Source organism: Mus musculus, chromosome 17, assembly GCF_000001635.26.
Source record: "Mus musculus strain C57BL/6J chromosome 17, GRCm38.p6 C57BL/6J".
Taxonomy (NCBI): Eukaryota; Metazoa; Chordata; class Mammalia; order Rodentia; family Muridae; genus Mus; species Mus musculus.
Window position 1 is genome coordinate 21,915,641 of NC_000083.6, and position 15,296 is coordinate 21,930,936.

General features: G+C 39.4%; 1 protein-coding gene and 1 pseudogene across 8 annotated transcripts in view; both read right to left on the reverse strand.

The window, feature by feature from the left end:
* Positions 1–4,328: 4,328 nt before the first annotated feature.
* On the reverse strand, positions 4,329–5,547 carry Gm6540 (annotated as a pseudogene).
* Positions 5,548–11,319: 5,772 nt separating this feature from the next.
* The window catches only part of Zfp942 (zinc finger protein 942), a 35,544-nt gene continuing 31,567 nt past the window's right edge, over positions 11,320–15,296 (reverse strand). For 7 of the 8 annotated variants that reach the window (XM_030250076.1, XM_030250073.1, XM_030250078.1 and 4 more), the window contains 2 exons: positions 14,726–14,852; positions 11,320–13,849 (listed from right to left, as the gene is read on the reverse strand). In XM_030250076.1, coding sequence (XP_030105936.1) covers positions 12,546–13,849; positions 14,726–14,768 — 1,347 coding nt within the window. In that variant the 5' untranslated portion in view covers positions 14,769–14,852 and the 3' untranslated portion in view covers positions 11,320–12,545. The remainder of the gene's footprint in view (positions 13,850–14,725; positions 14,853–15,296) is intronic. The other variant, NM_001199048.1, reaches the window with a different exon arrangement.

Sequence of the window (15,296 nt, forward strand, 5' to 3'; positions counted from 1 at the left end):
GATTCAACTTTGGTACCTGGTATCTGTCCAGAAATTTGTCCATTTCGTCCAGGTTTTCCAGTTTTGTTGAGTATAGCCTTTTGTAGAAGGATCTGATGGTGTTTTGGATTTCTTCAGGATCTGTTGTTATGTCTCCCTTTTCACTTCTGATTTTGTTAATTAGGATTTTGTCCCTGTGCCCTCTAGTGAGTCTAGCTAAGGGTTTATCTATCTTGTTGATTTTCTCAAGGAACCAACTCCTCGTTTGGTTAATTCTTTGAATAGTTCTTCTTGTTTCCACTTGGTTGATTTCACCCCTGAGTTTGATTATTTCCTGCCGTCTACTACTCTTGGGTGAATTTGCTTCCTTTTTTTCTAGAGCTTTTAGATGTGTTGTCAAGCTGCTAGTATGTGCTCTCTCCAGTTTCTTCTTGGAGGCACTCAGAGCTATGAGTTTTCCTCTTAGAAATGCTTTCATTGTGTCCCATATGTTTGGGTACGTTGTGGCTTCATTTTCATTAAACTCTAAAAAGTCTTTAATTTCTTTCTTTATTCCTTCCTTGACCAAGGTATCATTGAGAAGAGTGTTGTTCAGTTTCCACGTGAATGTTGGCTTTCCATTATTTATGTTGTTATTGAAGATCAGTCTTAGGCCATGGTGGTCTGATAGGATACATGGGACAATTTCAATATTTTTGTATCTGTTGAGGCCTGTTTTGTGACCAATTATATGGTCAATTTGGGAGAAGGTCCCGTGAGGTGCTGAGAAGAAGGTATATCCTTATGTTTTAGGATAAAATGTTCTGTAGATAACTGTCAGGTCCATTTGTTTCATAACTTCTGTTAGTTTCACTGTGTCCCTGTTTAGTTTCTGTTTCTACGATCTGTCCATTGATGAAAGTGGTGTGTTGAAGTCTCCCACTATTATTGTGTGAGGTGCAATGTGTGCTTTGAGCTTTGCTAAAGTTTCTTTAATGAATGTGGCTGCCCTTGCATTTGGAGCGTAGATATTCAGAATTGAGAGTTCCTCTTGGAGGATTTTACCTTTGATGAGTATGAAGTGTCCCTCCTTGTCTTTTTTGATAACTTTGGGTTGGAAGTCGATTTTATCCGATATTAAAATGTCTACTCCAGCTTGTTTCTTCATACCATTTGCTTGGAAAATTGTTTTCCAGCCTTTCACTCTGAGGTAGTGTCTGTCTTTTTCCCTGAGATGGGTTTCCTGTAAGCAGCAAAATGTTGGGTCCTGTTTGTGTAGCCAGTCTGTTAGTCTATGTCTTTTTATTGGGGAATTGAGTCCATTGATATTAAGAGATATTAAGGAAAAGTAATTGTCGCTTCATTTTATTTTTGTTGTTAGAGTTGGCATTCTGTTCTTGTGGCTGTCTTCTTTTTGGTTTTTTTGAGGGATTACTTTCTTGCTTGTTCTAGGGCGTGATTTCCGTCCTTGTATTGCTTCTTTTCTGTTATTATCCTTTGAAGGGCTGGATTCGTGGAGAGATAATGTGTGAATTTGGTTTTGTCGTGGAATACTTTGGTTTCTCCATCTATGGTAATTGAGAGTTTGGCCGGGTATAGTAGCCTGGGCTGGCATTTGTGTTCTCTTAGTGTCTGTATAACATCTGTCCAGGCTCTTCTGGCTTTCATAGTCTCTGGTGAAAAGTCTGGTGTAATTCTAATAAGCCTTCCTTTATATGTTACTTGACCTTTCTCCCTTACTGCTTTTAATATTCTATATTTAGTGCATTTGTTGTTCTGATTATTATGTGTCGGGAGGAATTTCTTTTCTGGTCCAGTCTATTTGGAGTTCTGTAGGCTTCTTGTATGATTATGGGCATTTCTTTCTTTATGTTTGGGAAGTTTTCTTCTATTATTTTGTTTAAGATATTAGCTGGCCCTTTAAGTTGAAAATCTTCATTCTCATCAATTCCTATTATCCGTAGGTTTGGTCTTCTCATTGTGTCCTGGATTTCCTGGATGTTTTGAGTTTGGATCCTTTTGCATTTTGTATTTTCTTTGAGTGTTGTGTCGATGTTCTCTATGGAATCTTCTGCACCTGAGATTCTCTCTTCCATTTCTTGTATTCTGTTGCTGATGCTGGCATCTATGGTTCCAGATCTCTTTCCTAGGGTTTCTATCTCCAGCGTTGCCTCGCTTTGGGTTTTCTTTATTGTGTCTACTTCCCCTTTTAGTTCTAGTATGATTTTGTTCATTTCCATCACCTGTTTGGATGTGTTTTCCTGTTTTTCTTTAAGGACATCTACCTGTTTGGTTGTGTTTTCCTGCTTTTCTTTAAGGGCCTGTAACTCTTTAGCAGTGCTCTCCTGTAATTCTTTAAGTGACTTATGAAAGTCCTTCTTGATGTCCTCTATCATCATCATGAGAAATGTTTTTAAATCTGGGTCTAGATTTTCGGTTGTGTTGGGGTGCCCAGGACTAGGTGGGGTGGGAGTGCTGCGTTCTGATGATGGTGAGTGGTCTTGATTTCTGTTAGTAGGATTCTTACGTTTGCCTTTCGCCATCTGGTAATCTCTGAAGCTAGCTGTTATAGTTGTCACTGTTAAGAGCTTGCTCTTCAGGTGACTCTGTTAGCCTCTATAAGCAGACCTGGGAGGGTAGCTCTCTCCTTAGTTTCAGTGGGCAGAGTATTCTCTGCAGGCAAGCTCTCTTCTTGCAGGGAGAGTACCCAGATATCTGGTGTTCGAACCAGACTCCTGGCAGAAGTTGTGTTCCACTCACTAGTGGCCTTAGGATCCCGTGTGGAATCCTGGGTGGGCCCTTGTGGGTGTCAGGCGACTCCGCTGGAAAGGTACCCTGGGGCTCGAGTGGAGCAGAAGGGGCTTGTGCCCCAGGTCAGGCCCCGGGTAGTCTGCTTCTCTATTTCCCGCGGTCTCAGGTTCCGCGGGATTGGACTGGGGCAGGTGCTGTGTTCCACTCACCAGAGGTCTTAGGATCCCATGGGGAATCCTGTGTGGGCCCTTGCGGGTGTCGGGCGAGTCCGCTGGCAAGGTACCCTGGGGCTCGAGTGGAGCAGAAGGGACTTGTGCCCCAGGTCAGGCCCCGGGTAGCCTGCTTCCCTATTTCCTGTGGTCTCAGGTTCTGCGCGATTGGATTGGGGCAGGTGCTGTGTTCCACTCACCAGAGATATTAGGATCCCGTGGGGAATCCTTTGTGGGCCCGTGCAGGTGTCGGGCGAGTTCGCTGGCAATGTACCCTGGGGCTCGAGTCCATTTTTACTATATTAACCCTGCTAATCCATGAGCATGGGAGATCTTTCCATCTTCTGAGATCTTCTTTGATTTCTTCCTTCAGAGACTTGAAGTTCTTGTCATACAGATCTTTCACTTCCTTAGTTAGAGTCACACCAAGGTATTTCATATTATTTGTGACTATTGTGAAGGGTATTGTTTCCCTAATTTCTTTCTCAGCCTGTTTATCCTTTGTGTAGAGAAAGGCCACTGATTTGTTTGAGATAATTTTATATCTAGATACTTAGCTGAAGCTGTTTATCAGTTTTAGGAAGTCTCTGGTGGAATTTTTAGGGTCACTTATATATACTATCATATCATCTGCAAATAGTGATATTTGACTTCTTCCTTTCCAATTTGTATCAACTTGATCTCCTTTTGTTATCTAATTCCTCTGGCTAGGACTTCAAGTGTATATTGAATAGGTAGAGAGAAAGTGGGCTAGTTGTCTAGTTCCTGATTTTCGCTTCAAGTTTCTCTCCATTTAGTTTGATGTTGGGTACTGGTTTGCTGTATATTGCTTTTATTATGTTTAGGTATGGGCCTTGAATTCCTGACCTTTCCATGACTTTTATCATGAAGGGGTGTTGGATTTTGTCAAATGCTTTCTCAGCATCTAACGAGATGATCATGAGATATTTGTCTTTGAGTTTGTTCATATAGGGGATTATGTTGATGGATTTCTGTATATTAAACCATCCCTGCATCCCTGGGAAGAAGCCTACTTGATCAGGATGGATGATCGTTTTGATGTGTTTTTGGGTTCGGTTAGCGAGAATTTTATTGAGTATTCTTGCACCGATATTCATATGGGAAATCGGTCTGAAGTTCTCTTTCTTTGTTGAGTCTTTTTATGTTTTAGGTATCATAATAATTGTGGCTTCATAGAATGAATTGGGTAGAGTACCTTCTGTTCTATTTTTTTAATTATTACTTAAGAACTTTATTAACAGGTACTTGCAGTTTGTTGACTTTTTTCTTTGAAAAAATCAAGTTGCAAACTTTATTACAAATTAAAAATAAAGTTCTTAAAAATCTCAACTTGACCAGATATGAAACAATTTAAAAACCGTTAAAGGTGTATTGAGAAAAACCAGGCCATTTTTTTTTCTTAAAAAACACGTTTGTCATTACTAAAAAGAGACATCTTTAGGTAAAAATAATAAAAACCCCATGCTGCATAGATAATGCAGATAGTTCTAATGTTATCTGGTCAGCGGAAGCACTTAAGATCTTCCGCTCCAATCTTTGTTCATTTCTTATTGCTGGAATTTCATATTCATTTCTTCTTGTTGGATGACCAAACCGGATGATGTTAGAGATGGTAAGCAGGCATTTACTCAGCCCCGCCCTGCTCAGCCTTGGGAGCAGACGCATTCTCAGCTGGTGGATCGGCTGCTTTTGTCTCTTTGCCATCTTGTGGTTTAGGGTTCTCTGGGCGTCTGCGTCTGTAATTGAAGTTGCGGCGATACTGACATTGAGGTAGCTGCTGACCTTGGGTATCATATCCTTGATTTTCTTTGTCCTCTTCATTGCCATCCTCTTTAGGCTGTCTTTGGCGAGGAGGGCCCCTTCGGAATCGTGGTCTGTAACCCCGATACATATTCTGTCTCACGGGTCTACCTTGCTCTCCTGTACCCTGGTTGTCAGCACCCTCCATCACTTCTCCTTGCACAGCGGGGTTGGAATACTGTGGTCGACTCGCATAGGGTCTCCGCATGTAGTAAGGTGGGAACCTTCGCCTGCGATAGGGTCAGGTTGTTGGGCCTGGCCTTCAGGAGTGCTTTCTGATCCCTCGTTCTTTGCCCCACTCTCACTATTCTGATAATTTTGCAGGTAATTGCGTGGAGGACCACTACGACGTGGATAGCGTCTATAATGGTTATGGTCTGCTGGGTATTTACTGCCTTGAACTGGAACTCCACCAGGGCCTGTAACATTTGCTGCCTCTGCACCCTTTTCTCCTTCAACAACATCAAACTCCACAGACTCTCCATCACCTACACTGCGAAGGTACTTCCTGGAGTTATTCTTCTTTATGGCAGTCTGGTGTACAAAATATGTCTTCCTTGGTGTCATTCCTGTTGATGAAACCGTATCTGTTCCTTACACTGAACCGTTTGACTGTTCCCAAAACCTTCGTTGCGATGACCTTTTTGTCCCTGCCGGCGGGCGTCGCCGATGTGAGGCCATCTGGGCTGCCACTACATTCGCTGCTGCCTGTGGAGCAGGGCTTGGTGTCGGCAGCGCTGAGGGCGGCAGCGGGGGCGGTGGGCGGCTGCTGCGTCTCGGCCTCAATGCTCATGGTTGCGGTGATGGTGAGTGGGGCGGCAACAGCTGTGGCTCCTCCCGGGTGTGATGGTGATTAGGCCTGCGGAGGTGGTGGGGCTCTCAGGGGTCCGCTCTCCGCTCCCGCTACTGATGGAACTCCTGTTTCTATTTCTTGGAATAGTTTGAGGAGTATTGGAATTAGGTCTTCTTTGAACATCTGATAGAACTCTGCACTAAACCCATCTGGTCCTGGGCTTTTTTGGTTGGGAGACTATTAATGACTGCTTCTATTTCTTTAGGAGATATATGACTGTTTATATGGTTTATCTAATCCTGATATAACTTTGGTATATGGTATCTATGTAGAAAATTGTCCATTTCACCCAAGTTTTACACTTTTGTTGAGTATAGGCTTTTGTAGTAGGATCTGATGGTGTTTTGGATTTCCTCAGGTTCTATTGTTATGTCTCCTTTTTCATTTTTGATTTTGCTAATTAGGAAACTGTCCCTCTGCTCTCTAGTTAGTCTGACTCAGAGTTTATCTATCTTGTTGATTTTCTCAAAGAACCAGCTCCTCGTTTGGTTGATTCTTTGAATAGTTCTTGTTTCAACTTGGTTGATTACCACCCTGAGTTTGATTATTTCCTGCTGTCTACTTCTCTTGGGTGAATTTGCTTCCTTTTGTTCTAGAGCTTCTAGATGTGCTGTCAGGCTGGTAGTGTACACTCTCTCTCGTTTCTTTTTGGAGGCCCTCAGGGATATGAGTTTTCCTCTTAGGACTGCCTTCATTGTGTCCCATAAGTTTGGCTATGTTGTGGCTTAATTTTCATTAAACTCTAAAAAGTCTTTCTTTCTTTATTTCATCCTTGACCAAGGAATCATTGAGTAGAGTGTTGTTCAGTTTCCATGTGAATGTTGGCTTTCTATTATTTATGTTGTTATTGAAGATCAGCCTTAGTCCGTGGTGATCTGATAGGATGCATGGGATAATTTCAATATTTTTGTATCTGTGGAAGCCGGTTTTTGACCAGTAATATGGACAATTTTGGAGGAGGTACCATGTGGCACGGAGAATAAGGTATATCCTTTTGTTTTAGAATAAAATGTCTGTAGATATCTATTAAATCCATGTGTTTCATAACTTCTGTTAGTGTCCATTTGTCTCTTTTTAGTTTCTGTTTCCAGGATCTGTCCATTGGTGAGAGTGGGGTGTTGATGTCTCCCACTATTATTGTGTGAGGTGCAATGTGTGCTTTGAGCTTTACTAAAGTTTCTTTAATGAATGTGGCTGCCCTCGTATTTGGAGCAAAAATATTCAGAATTGAGAGTTCATCTTGGTAGATTTTACCTTTGAGGAGTATGAAGTGCCCTTCCTTGTCTTTTTTGATAACTTTGGGTTGGAAGTCAATTTTATTTAATATTAGAATAGCTACTCCAAGTTGTTTCTTGGGACCATTTGCTTGGCAAATTGTTTTCCACTCTTTCCCTCTCAGGTAGTGTCTGTCCTTTTCACTGAGGTGGGTTTCCTGTAAACAACAAAATGTTGGGTCCTGTTTCTGTAGCCAGTCTATTAGTCTATATCTTTTTATTGGGAAATTGAGTCCATTGATGTTAAGAGAAAATAAAGAAAAGTAATTGTTGCTTAATGATATTTTTGTTGTTAAAGTTAGGATTCTGTTCTTGCGGCTATCTTCTTTTAGATTTGTTGAAGGATTACTTTCTTGCTTTTTCTAGGGTGTAGTTTCCATCCTTGTGTTGGTGACTTCCTTTTATTATGCTTTGAAGGACTGGATTCATGGAAAGATATTGTGTGAATTTGGTTCTTTCATGGAATACCATGGTTTCTCCATCTATGGTATTTGAGAGTTTTGCTGGGTATAGTAGCCTGGTCTGGCCTTTGTGTTCTCTTAGAGTCTGCATAACATCTGTCCAGGATCTTCTGGCTTTAATAGTCTCTGGTGAGAAGTCTGGTGTAATTCTAATAGGCCTGCCTATATATGTTACTTGACCTTTTCCCCTTACTGCTTTTTATATTCTATCTTTATTTAGTGCATTTGTTGTTCTGATTATTATGTGTTGGGAGGAATTACTTTTCTGGTCCAGTCTATATGGAGTTCTGTAGGCTTCTTGTGTGTTCATGGGCATCTCTTTCTTTAGGTTTGGTAAGTTTTCTTCTACAGTTTTGTTGAAGATATTTGCTGGCCCTTTAAGTTGAAAATCTTCATTCTCATCTACTCCTATTATCCGTAGGTTTGGTCTTCTCATTGTGTCCTGGATTTCTTGGATGTTTTGAGTTAGGATCTTTTTGCATTTTCTTTGATTGTTGTGCCGACGTTCTCTATGGAATCTTCTGCACCTGAGATTGTCTCCTCCATCTCTTGTATTCTGTTGCTGATGCTTGCATCTATGGTTCCAGATTTCTTTCCTAGGGTTTCTATCTCCAGCGTTGTCTCACTTTGTGGTTTCTTGTTTCTACTTCCCTTTTTAGGTCTTAGATGGTTGTGTTCATTTCCATCACTTGTTTGTAATTCTTTAAGGACTTCTACCTCTTTAGCAGTGTTCTCCTGTATTTCTTTAAGTGAGTTATTAAAGCCCTTCTTGATGTCCTCTACCAGCATCATGAGATATGATTTTAAATCTGAGTCTTGCTTTTCGGGTGTGTCGGGGTATCCAGGACTGGCTGAGGTGGGAGTGCTGGGCTATGATAATAGTGAGTGGTCTTGGTTTCTGTTAGTGAGATTCTTATGTTTGCCTTTCTTCATCTCGTAATCTCTGGAGGTAGTTGTTACAGTTGCCTCTGGTTGGATCTTGTTCCTTCTGTGATTTTGTTAGCCTCTTTCAGCAGACCTGGGAATCTAGGTCTCTCCTGAGTCTCAGTGGTCAGAGTACTCTCTGCAGGCAAGCTCTCCTCTTGCAGGGAAGGTGCACAGATATCTGGCATTTGGAACTGCCTCCTGGCTAAAGATGAAGGCCTGAAACAGAGCCTGTCCCAGAAGCTGTGTCACTTCTGCAGTCTGCTCACTCACCCTTTGCAGTCCGTGAGCTGACCTGCACAGACTGGCCTCTGAGGGACCCAGGACCCAAGGTGGCGCCCTCACCTGCTCCAACAGAGCCCTCCCGGGTGGACACCTCTCCTCTGTCGGGGAAGGTGCCCAGATGTCTGCAGCCAGAAATGGGGTCTGTCCCAGAAACTGTGTTGCTTCTGTCTGTCCCAGAAGCTGTGTAGCTTCTGCCTATCCTAGAAGGTGTGTTGTTTCTGTAGTCTGCACTCTCACCTGCACAGACTAGTCTCTGAGGGATCCGGGACCCAAGATGGCTCCTTCATCTGCTCTGAAAAAGCCCTCTCTGGAGGACCCCTCTCCTCTGCTGGGGATGGTGCCTGGATGTCTCTCCTGTATTTCTTTAAGGGAGTTATTAGTGTCCTTCTTAAAATCCTCTTCATCATGATATATCATTTTAAATCGGAATCTTGTTTTTCCTATGTTGGGGTATCCAGAACTTGCTGTGGTGGGGAGTACTGGGTTCTGAAGATGCCAAGGAGTCTTGGTTTCTGTTAATAAGATTCTTATATTTGTCTTTCACCATCTGATAATCTCTGGTGTTAGATGTTCTAGGTGTCTCTGGCTGGTGTTTTTCCTCCTGTCAGTCTGGTAGTCTCTTTTAGCACTCCTGGGAGACCAGCTCTCTCCTGAGTCCCGTGGGGTCAGAGCACTCCCTGTAGGCAAGCTCTCCTCTGGCTAGGAAGGTGCACAGAGGTCTGAGGTCAGCTCCACATCCTGGCTGAGGATGAAGGCCCAAAGTTACCCTGTCCAAGAAGCTCTGTTGTTTTTGCATCCCCTGCCTCTCCTATGCAGACTAGCCTCAGAGAGACCCCAGATAGAAAATCAGTATGCAGCTTTTTAACATGCAAACAAGCAACAATATATGTAAGATTCAAATATATTATACATGTAGTTAAAATGACTAACTGAAATATTCTTCCAAAGAGAGGAATTGGATAGGTGTAGGTGTAGGTGGTAGGCACAGGGCTTGAGGTTGGGAATAGGGGTAGGGACAGGGTTAAGTGTAGGAGTAGGGTTAGGGACCTCAGTCTCTCTTCTGATTCCGCGCATCACAAACCTGTTCCAATCAAGTAATGGTTCCTCCTATCAACTCCAGTTGCCTCCCTTCCCCAAGCTGTTCCACAGGATGATCTGCAGCTGAAGTGTAGCTTTTCTGTTTCTGAAAGGTACTGAATCCGGACCAGTTCCTAAAAACAGCCTGTGGAAGTTCCTCTAGGAATGCTCATCAGCTTCCTGTAATATGGCTTTTACCATGGTCTTATATAAATGCAAATGCAAGTTCCAATTTCACAGACTGTTTCATTGGCCATCAACCCTCTGATATGGTGATTGTGTCTGCCCCATTGAATTGCATATTTCTCACTCTGCACAAGTGCTTTTCCACATACCCTCCGCTGGGAGTCTACCTGAACCTATTTTGTGCACTCTCATCATATGCTTGCTGCTTCTTAAGACAAGAAATGTGTATAAAAAGGGCCAGTAAAGACACCTAACTTTTAATTGCCTGCGTTGTGAGCCCCAACATCCCTGATGTAGCAAATAATAGGAATTATTTGTGAGCAATTGAAAGTATGAACCTCTGTGTACTCAAGATTTTACCAACAAGATTATCTTTCAACAATCTCTCAATACTGAGAACAACACAATATTCTAACTCAGTGGTTTCTCATGAGCTTAATTAATTCCTTATTTTTGAAAATCAGGGAAAATTATGTAATGATATAGTTTCATAATATACCACCTTGTGCAGGGTCCAAATTTCCTGAGTATTTCTGAATTTATTATCAATAATCTAATATAATGGTTTGCCTTGCTGTGACAATTTTCTCTTTTTGTTTCAGTATTTCAAAATGATTTTCCACAATTTTGAAATTTCTAAACTGTACATCAACATGTACCCGATCTATTGTTCACTGGCTAGCTCATTAAAGCTTTATAATCTCATATATTTTAAAGACTGGACCCAACCATGATGTTAAGAATTGTCAGTTATTGAATCTTGTTTCAGGATGAAATGTTCTCAGATATATAGGATATTACCATTCTGTAAATTAGTTAACAAAAAGAAATAAAATCTAATGCATCCCTTGTGATATATAGAGTGATGAGCTACAACAGGACAGGCTACCACAATGGTCTGTAATATTTGCCCATGGGCAGCATTGTTCTGAGGGTTATTGAAGTTGAATCACTTGGTGTTAATATGAGTTAAGAGCCACATAAAGACACAGTCCAGTGAATTTTGTCACTGACAACCTTGAAGCAATAGTAGTTTCATTTGATCTTGGTAGAGAACTTTCTCTCACTCTTCTTGGAATTCAAGGTAGAAAGCAGCCTTATTCCTCAGTCAATGGCAGTAAGGTAGGAGTATGGAACAGTCTCCCTTATTTTAGTTAACACAATTGTGTTCTAATACAATGGTTCTAACATTCCTAATAATACAGCACTGTCATAAAATCCAAAGTATATTGATGTAGGTGGATTCATCTAGAGAAAAAGGAATGATGTTTCACTCCTAAGATCATCAGAAATATCTGTTTTCCTATGGTCTTCTGTAACCTGTTAGAAGTTCATAATACTCCCAAAGGAGTTTCTATTGACAGGTTGAAAAATATTGGTCTAGTTTTAATTTTATGTTACAAGTATGGAGAAAATAGTAATGGGTTCAGCATGTTGTATGAGAGACATTTTCTACAGAGATGCAACACACATATCCATCTACCTATCCCAAGTCGAAACTGAAAACAACCAAGTCCAACTTGTTCAATCAATGAAATTTATTGCAGTTATATATACACGACTGTGGGGAAGGAGTTGGTGATCAGAGCCCAAGGGACTCAAAGACAGTTTCTATCCTGAAACTTGAAACCAGCATATGATACAGATTATGAATACTTGACACTGAGGGCAATCTCTATCTGTAGGAATACTGGCATTTTGATGGCTCAGTTTATCAAATCCTCTTTTAACAAATATGATTTGTCTGAGTTTCTTCATTTAAATTAAACATACAGAATGCTTACTGGTATCACTCTTTTGAGAGTCATATTATCCGCCATATTCAGATTTCCTCTCAAATGGATTGTTTCAGTCTCCATAGAAGTGTTACAGATTCTTCTGGCTTCTCTACTTTGTCTTTATTATGGAATATTTGCTAGTGAACAATTTGAAAATTTTTCTCCATTGTCACATTTTCAGAGATTTTCCAGCATACATGCTTCATAGTTTCTAAGATTTAAACACTAAAATGCTTTCACAAGTTCCTAATATTCATAATTAACTCTAGTGTGGAGCGTCAAGTGTTGTAAAGAATTCCGCTTGGGTAAAATATATGCCACATGTTTTCCGGAAGAAACTATTTTTCAGGTAAAGTTCTTTCCTCGTGTTACATTTGTGAGGTTTCTCTCCTGTACAAATTCTCTGATGTACTGTGAGATAAGCTAAGAATAAAGGATTTGAACATGAACATTGAAAGGTCACTCTCCTGTATGTATTCTTTGATGACTTCTAAGATGATCTTTCTTGGTGAAGGGTTTGTCTCATTTGCTTCATTTGTAAAAATTCTCTAATGTGTACATTTTCAGATGAGTGCTAAGACTACATTTATGTCTAAAGAATTCATCACATTCATTACGTGTATAAGGTTTCTCTTCTGTATGAATTCCATAATGAATACTAAGACTGTATTTGTTAACAACACATTTGCCACATTCACTGCATTTATAAGGCTTATCTCCTATATGAATTCTCTGATGATTGCTAATCACCTTTGTGATTAACACATTTGTCACATTCACTACACTTAAAAGGTTTCTCTCCTGTATGAATTCTCTGATGAATTCTAAGATTGCTTTTCTGGGTAAAAGATTTTTCACATTCACTACATTTGTATGGTTTCTCTCCCATATGAATTCTCTGATGAATTCTAAGATCAATTTTTAAAGGTAAAGCATTTGTCGCATTCACTACATTTGTAAGGCTGCTCTCATGTATGAATTCTCTGATGACTTCTAAGACTGAATTTGCGGGTAAAGCATTTGTCACATTCACTACATTTATAAGGTTTCTCTCCAGAATGAATTCTCTGATGACGTCTAAGATCACCTTTGTGAGTGAAGCATTTGTTGCATTCACTACATTTGTAAGGCTTCTCTCCTGTATGAGTTATCTGATGAATACTAAGACCGCCTTTGTGGGTAAAGCATTTGTCACACTCACTACATTTATATGGTTTTTCTCCTGTATGAATTTTTTGATGAATAATAAGATTACATTTTCGGGTAAAGCATTTGTCACATTCACTACATTTGTAAGGCTTCTGTCCTGTATGAATTCTCTGATGATTACTAAGAGTGTGTTCGTAGGTAAAGCATTTGTCACATTCACTACATTTATAGGGTTTCTCTCCTGTATGAATTCTCTGATGAATTCTAAGATGGCTTTTCCGGGTAAAAGATTTTTCACATTCACTACATTTGTACGGTTTCTCTCCTGTATGAATTCTCTGATGAATTCGATGAGTATTTTTGAAGGTAAAGCATTTGTCACATTCACTACATTTATAAGGTTTCTCTCCTGTATGAATTCTCTGATGAATTCTAAGGTTGCTTTTCCGGGTAAAAGATTTTTCACATTTACTACATTTGTATGGTTTCTCTCCCGTATGAATTCTCTGATGAATTCTAAGAACACTTTTAAAGGTAAAGCATTTGTCACATTCACTACATTTGTAAAGTTTCTCACTAGTATGAAATCTCTGATGAATACTAAGACTGTATTTGTAAAAAAAGCATTTGTCACATTCACTACATTTGTAAGGTTTCTCTCCAGTATGAATTGTCTGATGTTGTCTAAGCTTACATTTCTTGGTGAAGCATCTGGAACATTCACTACATCTGTAAGGTTTCTTTCCACTATTGGTTTGTTTCAGCCCAAGTATTTGTTTAGAGTCAAAAACCTTATTAAGCACTGTCCCATTGTGTTCTTTCTTTCCTATGTGGAGTCCTTGATTTAGACCAATGGTAGAACACAAATTTAAACAGTTTACACAATTTTTATATTTGCAAGGTTCTCTGGTGTTTCCAGTTTCATGTCTGTTTACGTTTGATGACTCAACATGTGTATCCCTGAAGTTATCTTGGTAAAGTACACTTTGGGTGTATTCCTGGATGATTTTGCCATGCTCATAATATTTATAAGACTTCTTTTGGATAGTTACATGCTTGTGAACAATATGCTGTGTGTCTTGATCCAAGCCATTCTCATATTTAGGAAAAATGCAAAGATTCTCTGAAAAAAAAAAGTACAATTAAAGACCATAGGGACTAATGGATAAGTAAGACAATATCCCATGTTTCCTGACATTTTTCTAATGTAATTTAATGATTCTCAAGAATACAGCTCTCAAAAGTGGTCTTTTTCACAATCATTACATGGATGCTTAGAACAACCTTAAATCTTTATAACAAATAACAGGAAATGATAGTAGACTCAAAACCCTTATTTAAACAGTGTATTTTGGAGAAGGTGGAAAAAATAGCTTGAGCAGTAAACTTTGAAAAAGGAGCAAACTAAAATATCATATCAAAAATTGTTTCTCTATTTTGTTGTTTATGCTTTATGACAGTGACACTATGTAGCTTTGGTCAGCTACAAACTCATTATATAATCCACATTGGTGTGGAATTCACAATTCAAAGACCATGCTGTGCCAGTACCAAACATAGAGACCAACATATAAAAAAGTGAAGAGGTAACAACAAAACTCTCCAACCAACAGCTCTTTCTCCATTTAAAACCTTGTCCATTTTTAAAATTCATAAGTAAGTGAAGACTTTAATGCAATAGTAAAATTAAAATATTCCAACTATTATGTGTGTGGCAATATATTGTCTTGCTCTGAATAGTCAATTTTTTTTTTTTTTTGAACTCGGAAGTTTTGATTAAAAGTAGACATTAAGTTTGGAGAGATTACCGAGAACATAACACTGGTTCCTCTTCAAAAGAATATAGAGAAATATAAAAGAAAAATAATGAAATGTTATGTTGGAAACGAGAATTTCCCTTATTCTGGGAGTATATAGACATTTCAGAGGGATAACATAAACATACAATAGGTAAATTAAAAAAAATATATCAGGAATTCTACACGAAAAGTATTCTTACCCACAAAAAATAGATTGTTGTAATTCTCCAGCATCACATCCATGTACAATGCCCTCTGAGCACAGTCAAGACATTCCCATTCCTCCTGTGAGAAGTCCACTGCCACATCCTTGAATCTTAACAGACCCTGAAATGGAAAAATACCTGTTTACTATGTGCTACTGGACAAAAGTGATTTCCTAGGTAGAAAAGTCCTAAAGAATTAGAGGTAATTTGTGATAAAGCTAAGCCATGATAAATATTTAAGGACAAACAACATCTTCTAGAAGTGCTTAGAAATGAGTCATAAGGTAAGCATTGCTGCTCCTTCAAAGGCAATGTATATAATGATATATTATATTGCTTACATTCACAAGGTCTCTCCCCTTCATTAACTTTCTAATGTTTTCTAAGACCTTAGCAGTAGATGAAGGTTTTGCCACTATCACTTCATTTGAAAATATGTCTGTACTTTGTGTTTTATAATCTAAAGTTGTTTCCCAGTACACATATGGAACTACACAACAGATTTCTAAACCCAATTCTCTAAAATGCAATGCACTCTTTTGAGCCCTACAGGCTCAAGGAATAT